The 10,807-nt window shown below is 39.7% G+C and overlaps 1 protein-coding gene across 4 annotated transcripts in view; it reads left to right on the forward strand.

Annotated features, from left to right (window-relative positions):
* Positions 1-8,972, forward strand: part of MTG2 (mitochondrial ribosome associated GTPase 2) — a 40,945-nt gene extending 31,973 nt beyond the window's left edge. For all 4 annotated transcript variants that reach the window (XM_050917798.1, XM_050917797.1, XM_050917795.1 and 1 more), the window contains one exon: positions 4,374-8,972. In XM_050917798.1, coding sequence (XP_050773755.1) covers positions 4,374-4,541 — 168 coding nt within the window. In that variant the 3' untranslated portion in view covers positions 4,542-8,972. The remainder of the gene's footprint in view (positions 1-4,373) is intronic.
* Positions 8,973-10,807: the final 1,835 nt, after the last annotated feature.

Below are 10,807 nucleotides of genomic sequence, written 5' to 3' on the forward strand. Positions count from 1 at the left end.
GATTTGGCCACCTGAGCGTACTTCATTTCTGAGTTACTTTATACATATTCCAAGTATCGTTCCATAAGTGCCCATGTTTCTGAGCCATGCATCATTGCTGGCATGACATAGGGCAGGTAGTCTATCAACCTTCTTTTCTTCAAGTTGAGTGGGTGCTTTCTCTTCACTCTCTCATGCAGATGCAATTATTGTATTTATCTAATTTTCCTGGTTTGAAAGAAAATTGTCTAAGTCATCCTTAATAGCATCTTATTTTTTTATTATCCACTGAGTCCTATTCTTTGGCTTTGTTTGAATTAAACATCTTTTTGATTTTTCTGAATACTCCTCCTGATTCTATATTGATTACTGGTTAGGTTCAGTTCTCATCTCACTGCTCTAAGTGCTTTTATGATCTTTCTTGTACAGGTGAAGGCGCAAGACTAGCAATGCAGCTAAGCTGTGTAATTCGGGTTCATAGGTGTCACAGGCATGCCCACTTGCTCAGTTTAAGTAAAAGATAATGGGTGGGGCCCTACCATCGGTCCATTTTGGTCAATTTCACAGTCATAGGATTTAAAAAATCATAAATGTCATGATTTCAGCTATTTAAAACTGAAATTTCACAGTGTTATAATTGTAGGGGTCCTGACCCATAAATGAGTTGTGAGCGGGTTGTGGTACTGCTACCCTTTCTTCTGTGCTGCTGGTGGCGCTGCCTTCAGAGCTGGGCAGCTGGAGAGTGGCAACTGCTGGCCGGTAGCCCAGCTCTGAAAGCATAGCTGCCACCAGCACCAGTTTAGGAGTAAGGATGGTATGGCATGGTATGGTATTGCCACCCTTACTTCTGCGCTGATGCCTGCAAAGCTGGGCCCTCAGTCAGCAGCTGCTACTCTGGCTGCCCAACTCTAAAGGCAGCAGCGCTGAAGTAGGTGTGGCATGGTATGGTATTGCTGCCCTTACTTCTGCGCTGCTGCTGGCAGGGCGCTGCCTTCAGAACTAGGCAGCCGGCTAACAGCCGCCACTCACTGGCCACCCAGCTGTGAAAGCAGTACAGAAATAAGGGAGGCAATATCATGACCCCCATAAAATAAACTTTGTAACCTCCCTGCAACTCCCTTTTGCATCAGGACCCCCAGTTTGAGAAACGCTGGTCTCCCCAGTATAGGGTAAAAGCATACAAAAGACCAGATTTCATGGTCCATGATGCGTTTTTCATGTCCATAAATTAGGTAGGGCCCTAATAATGGGTAATATTTGCTACTGTGTTACACCAGTGTAATACTGGTATAACGTCTCTAATTTTGCCACTAATGCAGAACTCCATATTGTAAAAATGTAGGGTGCTTTTTGGACAAAGTAATAAATGGGAAGTAATACAATCTTCAGAAATCATTCCCATGTGTGAAATGAGAATCCTGTCTTTATACCTATTTGGGAAAAACAGGTCTTGTTTTAATTGTTTAACCAGTTAATTCAGTACATACTACCTTGGGGCTCAGGTCCAGTCTCCATGGTTCATTCATTTCATGTTTTCTCATGGCAGGGCTAATCTTGGGGGGTTTTATTGTGGACAGCTGCCCACTGAGAACTGGAGCAATATTGCCATACTCCATAATTTTAGTGGCATTACACAGGTATTATGCAGTGGTGAATAAGACCCATTATTTTTTTCCCACCTTGATAAAGGGTTGTAATATGCTCTAATATCACATTTTATAGCTTGGTCTTTGCATAAAGTAAAACATTCCCCATATGTGGGTCTTATGCACGCTGGAAACATTTTATGAGGACTAAATTACCTCTTACACCATTTTGAAACATAAGATGTTTGTAAACATTCACCAGGCCCTAACACCACAGGGTCCTAGCCCATGACTTGGGCTCCAACTAGGGTAATACAAACGATGATGATGATAAAAGATGGAGTAGAAGCTATTTGCAGAACTAATGAAACCTTTCAGTGTTACTCTGGAATTTGAGGGTTTTTTTTAATTGTAACTGTTACTGTAAAAGTTCCTGGCTAACAAATGGAAGGTTTTTATAGACAATAAATATTAGAAATTTAAAATGTAGGCTTTTGTGGAGTTCTGGCCTGTGAACTGAGACAGTCACAATTTTCAAAAATTTAGTTAAAACTAACATTTTTATTTCACTCTTGATGCTTGCTTCCTGCCATTGTTAATTACCCTTGAGATTAACATTACTGCTTTGCCTGAACATGTGGAACTGCACCACCACACAGACACATAGTAATCAACCATTCATGGAATTGTAGCTATTTACTGTCTACATCTATGATTCAGTCTTCCACTAAATGTGGAAAATGCTTGTGGAGGAAAAAAAATATTTGCAGGAGGCAATGTAATTGCTAAAACGGTAGTTGTCAAGAAGACATCTGTGATATTACAGATGAAATATCCATGTTTTGATTATCTTATTCATGAAATCATAATTGTTTTGTGACTATTCATTTCCTGTTGTTTCCCTGTATTATAAACCAGAAAGATGAATCTGGCCAGCTACTTTGCTTTGTCCAGATAGGGGACATTTATCATTTAAAAAAAATAACCTAGTAAAATGTCACTTTATTAAATTGACATTCTACTGGCTAATTTTTTTAAATAACAACCTGATTTGCTTTACCCCAACCAACCCCACATCCTAGCAGAAAAATGCAATTCAAGTTTTAAGGCATCAGTTCAAATAAAACAATTGTTACAGAAAGCTCTGCCCACAAACATTCTCTCATTAACAATAATTTGTCTGCCTAGAAGGTCTAATCCTGCAGCCCCTTTTCACAAGAGGGCTAATCTGTAATATTGGGCCAGTGGTATCTTTCATATCTGTCTAAGGTGGTATTTAGCTTCTGTTACTATAGTATCTAAGTGCCTCACAATTTGTAATCTGTTTATAATATATAATTGTAATCTATCTAAGTGTGATATAGAAATACTAGACATTCATTCTTCATTGCCATAATGACAATGGCATTGTTACATCCACTGCAAAATGAACACCTCACCCTTGCTTTGCCACATATCTCTATCCTCAACCTTCTGGAGTCTTTGCTGCTTCTGGGAGACAGGATAGTGTTATTAGCCCCATTTTACAGATGGGGACAGAGGCACAGTGAGACTAAATTACATGCCCAAGGTCCCACAGAAAGTCTGTAGCAGAGCAGGAACTTGAACCCATTTCTCTCAAGACCTAGGCTAGTGCAGTAACCCCTCAATCACCCTTCCTCTCTCCAAGCATTTTACAGACATTCGTTGTAATAACTAGCCCATACATTGCACATTTTCATCTGTCGATGTCCAAGTGCTTTGCAAAGAGGTGAGGAAACAAGCAAAGTGAAGTGACTTGTCCAAGTGGCTCCCAGTTCTGTACCTTGGACACCAGACCAAAGCTGCCTCCCTAAAACCTGAACTTCTCTTCACCCTGGTGAAGAAGGTTTTAGAGAGGAGTTAATAATTTATTCATGGAATTTCACCTTTTTTTTTTAAATGCTCAGGAGCTGTCTGTGAACAGAACACAGACAGTGCAAATGCATTCCCTTTTTTTGAAGATGTTCAGGAGTCTTTTCAGTAAATAATTCTTGGCCTGTGGATCAAACTGTAATTATTGCAATCTAATACCCAAGTCACACTAACCCATGCAAATTATTTAACTACCTCAGTTTTTAGTTTTTTAAAAGATTTTTCACTGTATCTCTAGGGGCTATTGGCACTTACTTAAAAAAAAAAGAAAAAAAGAAAAAAAAAACCTGTTCAAGTGATATATGAAATAGACCAAAATGGCATAAATTTTAAACTGTGTTCAATTGTAATATTTGCAGTTCATACTGTGTCAGTTCTATTGATTATCCAGTCAGGCAGAAGAAACAATTCCACATGACTGACTTACGAGCTGAACTGTTAGTTAACTGAATTGCAAAATTTACAATTGAGTGCATGGTTTGAAATGTGCTTTTAGTGAATAATTGAGCATTCAAACTTAAAAAAAAAAAACCTTTACCCTTGTATTTGTACTAGTAAAGCTTGAGTGGATATGTGCTCTTGAAAAGTAGATGTAAAAGGGTTACAAACATAATTGAAGTAATGTTCATTTTCACATAAGAGATTTTCAGAAAATATTTTCCATAAGTCTCTCAAATCTAGTAGATCATCAATATACTCATTTTGCTTGCCAACTCAGTTGTATCCATCAGCACACCACCACCTATTCACACATTATATTGTATGTATTTCATTAGGATAATTGTAACTTATTCAAGTTCACATTTTGGTTTTTTGAGGATTGTTGTAGTTAGTTTTTCAGTGGGATGCATGATCTCATCTCTTGTTAGGGCACCCTTCTGAGTGCTTATTATTAATATTATCCCCAATTTACAGATAAGAAAAATAAGGCAGAGAACTGAAATGACTTGGATGGAAACAGAGTTCAGGCTAATGACCATAACGATAATTTCTGGCCTTAAATCTATGAATCTTCACTTTCCCTGCCCCCGGCCATATGTCCAGTGCTTTACTGTTCCACCTCTCACAAGTCAAGATGAGTGAGAAAGATGATGATCATAATGTTAATTCCTCAACTTATGTGATGCAGCAGTCCAAGCCCTCAGAAGGGAAATAAGTTCTCTGGAACCACAAGTTCAAATCTCTACAGAGCTGTCTCAGCTCTTCAACTTCCTTAGACACATACATTTGTTCCATATGTTACACTGTGCATGGAAAATTTCAGATGAGAACTTCTCCTCTATTGAGATACCTGCTTTGTGTCAACACTGGAAGTGTTGGCATCTGTGTCCTTAGCCAAAGTTTTGATTCCTCCTCTTTGCTATACAAGATGTACTGAGCTGGTTGTCATCTGTACAAGTTGACTTCCTGCTTCTCTCCAGCCTAGCAGTGATGGCACGTCAGTGGTCCTCTGTCTATATAGTTTTGTAAAGTACATTGGGATCCTTCAACATGAAGGAGCGGATCTTTTTAACTCCAGAGTCATCCACTAATATCCATTTTCATCTGGCATCCAGGCCCCCAGACTGTCCCCTACCCCCAATAAAGGAACAGGTACCTCCAAATCTCTAGAATGTCAGTAGATAAATATTTGACAGCTGTGTGCTCTGCAAGTGGCCACACGATAAGGAGAATGGAGCCCCTGACCCCACTGGGGGTGGAAAGTGAACGTGTATTAATGCATCCAACTGTCCCTATGGGCCTCCTCATTTTTTGTCCGATGGAGAAAAATAAGATCCCTGTAGTGAGACTGCATGAAGGGTCTGGGCTAATCTAGCTGTGAGGCACCAAGTTGATCCTTGTATCCATGCAAAAGCATCTATTTGATACAGCCCATACTTGAAAACGGAGTAAATCTATAATTTGGAAGGACTGGCAAAGCAGAGGCTTCAGGATTTCCCAGTTTTGTCCCTTTTCCAATGCTAAAGCAACATTATGACTTGCTACCTTCTGTGGAGTGGCAGTGCTTACAGCTAAAACACATCCTAACATCTACCTTTGTTCCAGATCCCCTAGGGCCGTCAAAGGCCCAGAACTACTTGGAACCTTAGAAATGCTGCATAAACTCCCCAGGCCCATGTCTGTCATGTGTGCTTTGCTAATGAAGAGGAACTCCATTGGTCTGGAGTTCTTTGTGGAAGCATGAGGAGGGGGGTTATTGCAGCCCTTAAAATAATCCTATTGGCAAAGTATTATGTAAAGTTAAAAATGCTTCTGTGGATCTTAGGCTATGCCTGATACAACACAAGATTTTATTTAAACTGTATTAGACACCACGAAGGTTGTGGTGCAAGACGGGGGCCCTTGTCCGCTGATGTTTGTTGGTGCTGTAACAAAAGAACAAAGAAACCTGCTGCATATGTTGTGGGACTGTCCAACAGTCAGGCAGCTGTGGAAAGAGGTGGACACAGGACTGAAACTAGTAGTTGGCTTCAGCAACCGCACCTCAGCTGTAAATTATATCTTAGGTTATGTACCTACCAGACGAGGTTTAACTCCACAATCGAGACTTTGGTTCCTAAGGGCTGCAATGATCACCCAGTGCATGATTTTCCAAAATGGAAGAGTAGGCTTATGCAAAGAGAGAGCTGTGCTATTTGGAACTGTCTGAGTCCGCAGCCGAAAAAGGAATAGCTTATCGATGTATAGAGCCATTATATGAATTCAAAGAAATTTTGACCCCATTTCTAGATACATTTTGTTTGATTACAAAAATATTGAAATTGCTCAAAGAATACCTGACCTCCATTCCACCTTCCCACCTCTTTTTTATTTCCCCTTTCCGGTCTCCTCCTTCCCACCTCTTCCTTTTCATGTGTGTCGTCTTGTTTTATTACTGCTACCCCCCAAGCTCATGTGTAATGTCTGTGCTCTCATCTGGTCTTGCAGCTTTGACAAATTGTAAAATTGTGTAATTGAATAATTTTCTTGATGATCCCAAGAAGTGTACAGTAATTGGAAACACACATACAAGCTACAAGTCATTTACCAGTTTGCACTTTTCATTCTGTTTCTTTATGAAAATCAATACAAAATTAATCACCAAAACAAAAAAACTGAAGGAGTGTCCTGGACTGGACTTGACTTGTATAACATCTCTTGAGTAATAGCTAAAGTTCATGTTTCTAGAAGGTACAATTTAGATTTCAAGACCCAGTAGTATACATACTATTATTTTGTCACAGTCTATTTAAAACTACTGTTACACCAAACGTATAAAATAGCACTTTAGTTGTAATGGTCTATTAAATTTGTGCTTGTTGGTGTGTAAATTATTTTCTCAATAGACGGTAATGACTCCACTTTGTCAATCCTCAGTCAATTCATGAAAGCTGCAGGGTGCATATGCAACCTGATGATCAGCGAATTATGCATGCAATTCCTGTTATTATTTATTGTTAAGTAAACAAGCTCTAATACCCAATGCTCGGTATGAGCTTTTACTTCACTCTTAATAGCTAAAGTGTTTACCAGAACAGCCACTTCTCTTCTAGCAAAGAGCTGCTTGTTTTGTGAAAGGCTGTGGGATATATTGAGTATAAATATTACTGAATAAAAACCTTTCATTTTGTTCAGTGGGATTCATATTGCTAAATCCTCCAGCATCACACTAAAAAAATTAGTCCAAAGTCTGTTAAAAATCCAAATGAGATGTGTTAAAATAAGGCCAAATATCCAGGTGAGGGATCCAGATGTGTACTTGCAAAAGAGGTCCCGCATTGGCTCATGAAATGGGTATGTTCATGCATATGAGTGCCTGTGCATTGTTTGTACATACATGGACCTCATTTACCATCCAGAACTCACTTCCTGTTATCTTTGGTGTACGATTGTACATTATTGCAGCTTGCTCAGGGATTCTTGAGTGTCTAAAAATATTTAATTGCAGCTTAGTGAATGCGAAGTCTGTCCATGCATTTGTGTGGTTGCACCTATTCTGTCTACAGATGAAAATTTTCTCCTAACCACATTTGCACAGCAAGTAATTTAAACCCTTAATGAGAGACAGCTCTGGTATGAGTGACTCTGGCTTCTATTCCTGATTGTTGCTGATTTGCTGTGTGATCTTAGGCAGATCTCTTCAGCTCTTTATGCCTCAATTGCCCCATCTACAAAATGGAATAGGAATTCTTACCAACCTCAAACAAGCACTTCAAGACGTGTGGGTGAATAGTGCTATATAGTTACGGAGTATGATTAACTTCAGATGAGGTTTTTCCAGATGTGATTTTTTTTTCTCTCTTAATACTACAGCCTTAACTACTACTTGGCATGTTTTTAAACTGAAGCAGGTTCCAAAATTTTACAAATGCAATCCAACCAGCAACAAAAATGCTATCCTATTTTCCTCCCACCTGCATAAATGTGGACATACATAGCCAAACCTATAATATTTATTCATAAATTGGATTAAAATATTAATTCCCTATTGGACTCAGACCTTGGAAGTGGCTTGTAAATTACAGAGCAAAAACCATATAGTCTGCCCATAAATTCCTGAGAAGAAATGGCCACAATGGAACTCCTGACGTACACTGAACTATGGCAATAAAAGTGCTGATCTAATGGACAATGTGAATTTCTTACTTTGCAGCACGAAGAGAAACTCCCAAGTATATTCCAGTTGGATTTAGGACCTCTGCCTTCAATCTCTGTATTATTATTATTATTGAATATATTTGTATTACCATAGTTCGTAGGAGCACCAATGATGGACCAGAACTGCATTGTTCTAGGCACAGTACAAACATAGAACATAGTCCCTTCCCCAAGGAGCTTTCAATTAAACCAACATTTAAAGGACAAGTATGTACATGTCTCCCTTATTAACATCAGAAGACTTTGTTTGAAGCCAACTGTGGAATGATAGTTTCAATATGATATTATAATACAAAGGATTAATGATGATATATTTTAGATTTTCATCTTGGAGGATCCCTAAAAGCTTCTTCACATACAGGAATCACTTAATCCAGTACTGAAATTTAGCCACTTCTGAGAATGAGGATGGTGGATAAATTTGCTGTATAACAGCATAGAGGAAAAAGGGAGATTTAATCCAGTGGCAAACTTGGGATCCTTACTGCCCATAAAGCCGCCTCTCAAATTTTGAGAGAAAGGATGGGTTTAAGATGGATTGGGACTCGGGACTAGGTGGGGCCTTTCCCTCAGCTCTGCTGTAGTTTTCGTTTGTGACCTTGGGCAAATCATTGAATTGTTCTATGCCTCCACTCCCCATCTTTAAGTGGGGATACTACTGTTTTTTTGTCTACCCTTTGTCTGTCTTGTCTATTGAGATGGGAAGATCTTTGCAGCAGGGACGGTCTCTTACTATGTATAATGTATGTACAGTCCTTAGCACAAAGGGGTCCCAAGCTCCGGGGGGCCTCTAGGCACTATCCTAATGCAAATACTAACGTAAAAAAGGAGCTGCATGCAGTAAACGAAGTGGATCTTAGTATCCTTGGGATAAGCCGTGTGTTAACATTTAAAGGACAAGTCCTGCAACCCATACTCAGTTTTTACCTGGGGAAAAACCCATTGAAGTGAACAGAGTAAAGGCTGCAGGATCCAGCCTAGATTTTAAAATAACATTTGGGTTTGTCAGCTTCAGCCTCAGAATCACTGAGAAATAACATGTTGACTCTAATCTAGCATCCTTCCATCCTAGTTCTGTGATGTAAAACCAATGTTCATTTGCAAGCAAGGAAGGGAACCATTCGGCATCCTGACAAATCAAAATATAATCACATCTTCCTGATTTCAAAGAACATCCTGCTTGGCAAGTCTCATTAATTATCCCAGACAAGTGTTTTTCAACAAAAGCCTTCTCATTTGTTGCCCTTTCTGCTGCCTCCTGCTTGAGCTAATGAAGCCTCAGTGATATATTTGGAATAATGGAGCAATTTATGTAACCCCAGGTTAGGAAAGCACAAGTAAGGAATCATGACTAGAGAAAGGCATTAAGGAGGGGCTGCAGGGGCAAAGCTCCTCTCTCTGTGAGCAGAGACATCTCATTATCTGTGATTAGGGAGGAAGTATTCCAGCACTATTTTGGGGTGTGGGGGGGGAAGAGTAGCTGTGTTTTAAAAATGTTGTTTGATAGCTTGTTAATATGCAGACGCTGCTCTGCAAAAGGATCAGACTGAGACCTCATTACTGTGGCTTTTACATTCTATAGTGTTTGTAGTTAGAGAAAGGGATTGCTACTACTTCCCTCGGGTAATTCATTTAGGGCCTGATTCTTTGAAAAAAAATGTATGTGCACATTTCATGGTCGCAGAAATGTCTGTGTTTGCCAGCATTGGCTGCACAGCCTGGATACTTCTGCATGAAAAGAGTTGTTTAGCGAGCAGGCTGTGTGCTTGCACAAATGTCTGGTTTATGCATGCCATCATGGCAACTCCTCTTACAGGTGTTTGAAAACCAGGTCCTCTGGGCCTCAGTTTCCCCCTCTATAAAATAGAAATGGGAATACCCTTTTCACAAGTGGGTAACAAAGATTAGCTGGTGTGTATAAAGTGCCAGGAGGTAATCCTGAGACCATTTTTTTACCCTGTTCATATGAGTAAATCTGCAGAAGACAGCAGGATGAATCGTGTTTGCAAGAGCTACTTGCATGAATGAAGGTTGAGGGTCAGCCCCTAAAATTCTGTTAGACTAGTTGAGGAGTATGCTTTACTGCCTATAAGTAGTTATTATTTATTTCCCCCAATCGTGTATGGTGTATACAGAAAGCTCCTTGGTTCCTACCACTCAGTGTTTTCTGCCAGTCAGTCTCAGACAGACGTGTATCTTCTAAAGACTAAAATCCAGCATAATGGTAAGTAACCCTTGAGGGCATTTTTGCATTAGTCATCAGCCACTTTGAGGGAAGCTTCAAGCACAGCTGTGTCTCTCATGACACTTGTTTGGTATGAAAACCAGGGCTCGAGTTTGACCTCAGATACAGGCACGAAGAGCTGCTTTTCCTTTATTTCTGCAGTTCATTAGCTTGCATTGCAGGCAGGAAGCAGTGTAAGCACATTCCCCACGCAGTCTATCAATGACTAAAAACACTTTTCAACCTTCGCCACTGTAATTCAATCAGAAGTGACCTCAGAACTGTGTGAAATGCTGTTAAAAAAAGAGTTTTTCCTGAAAGGCAAAGTTTATTTTTTTTCCCCCAAAGTATTTTTCTTTCCAGCCTGAAGCAAGAACTGTTCTGGTTGAAAATTAATACTAGATTGTTCAATCTGACGTGTCCTCCTCCTCCCAGTCAGCTCAGATGCCAGAGGAGGTAGCTTAGATCTGAGCAGTAGCTATAAAAC

Source organism: Gopherus flavomarginatus, chromosome 11 (genome assembly GCF_025201925.1).
Source record: "Gopherus flavomarginatus isolate rGopFla2 chromosome 11, rGopFla2.mat.asm, whole genome shotgun sequence".
Lineage (NCBI taxonomy): Eukaryota > Metazoa > Chordata > Testudines > Testudinidae > Gopherus > Gopherus flavomarginatus.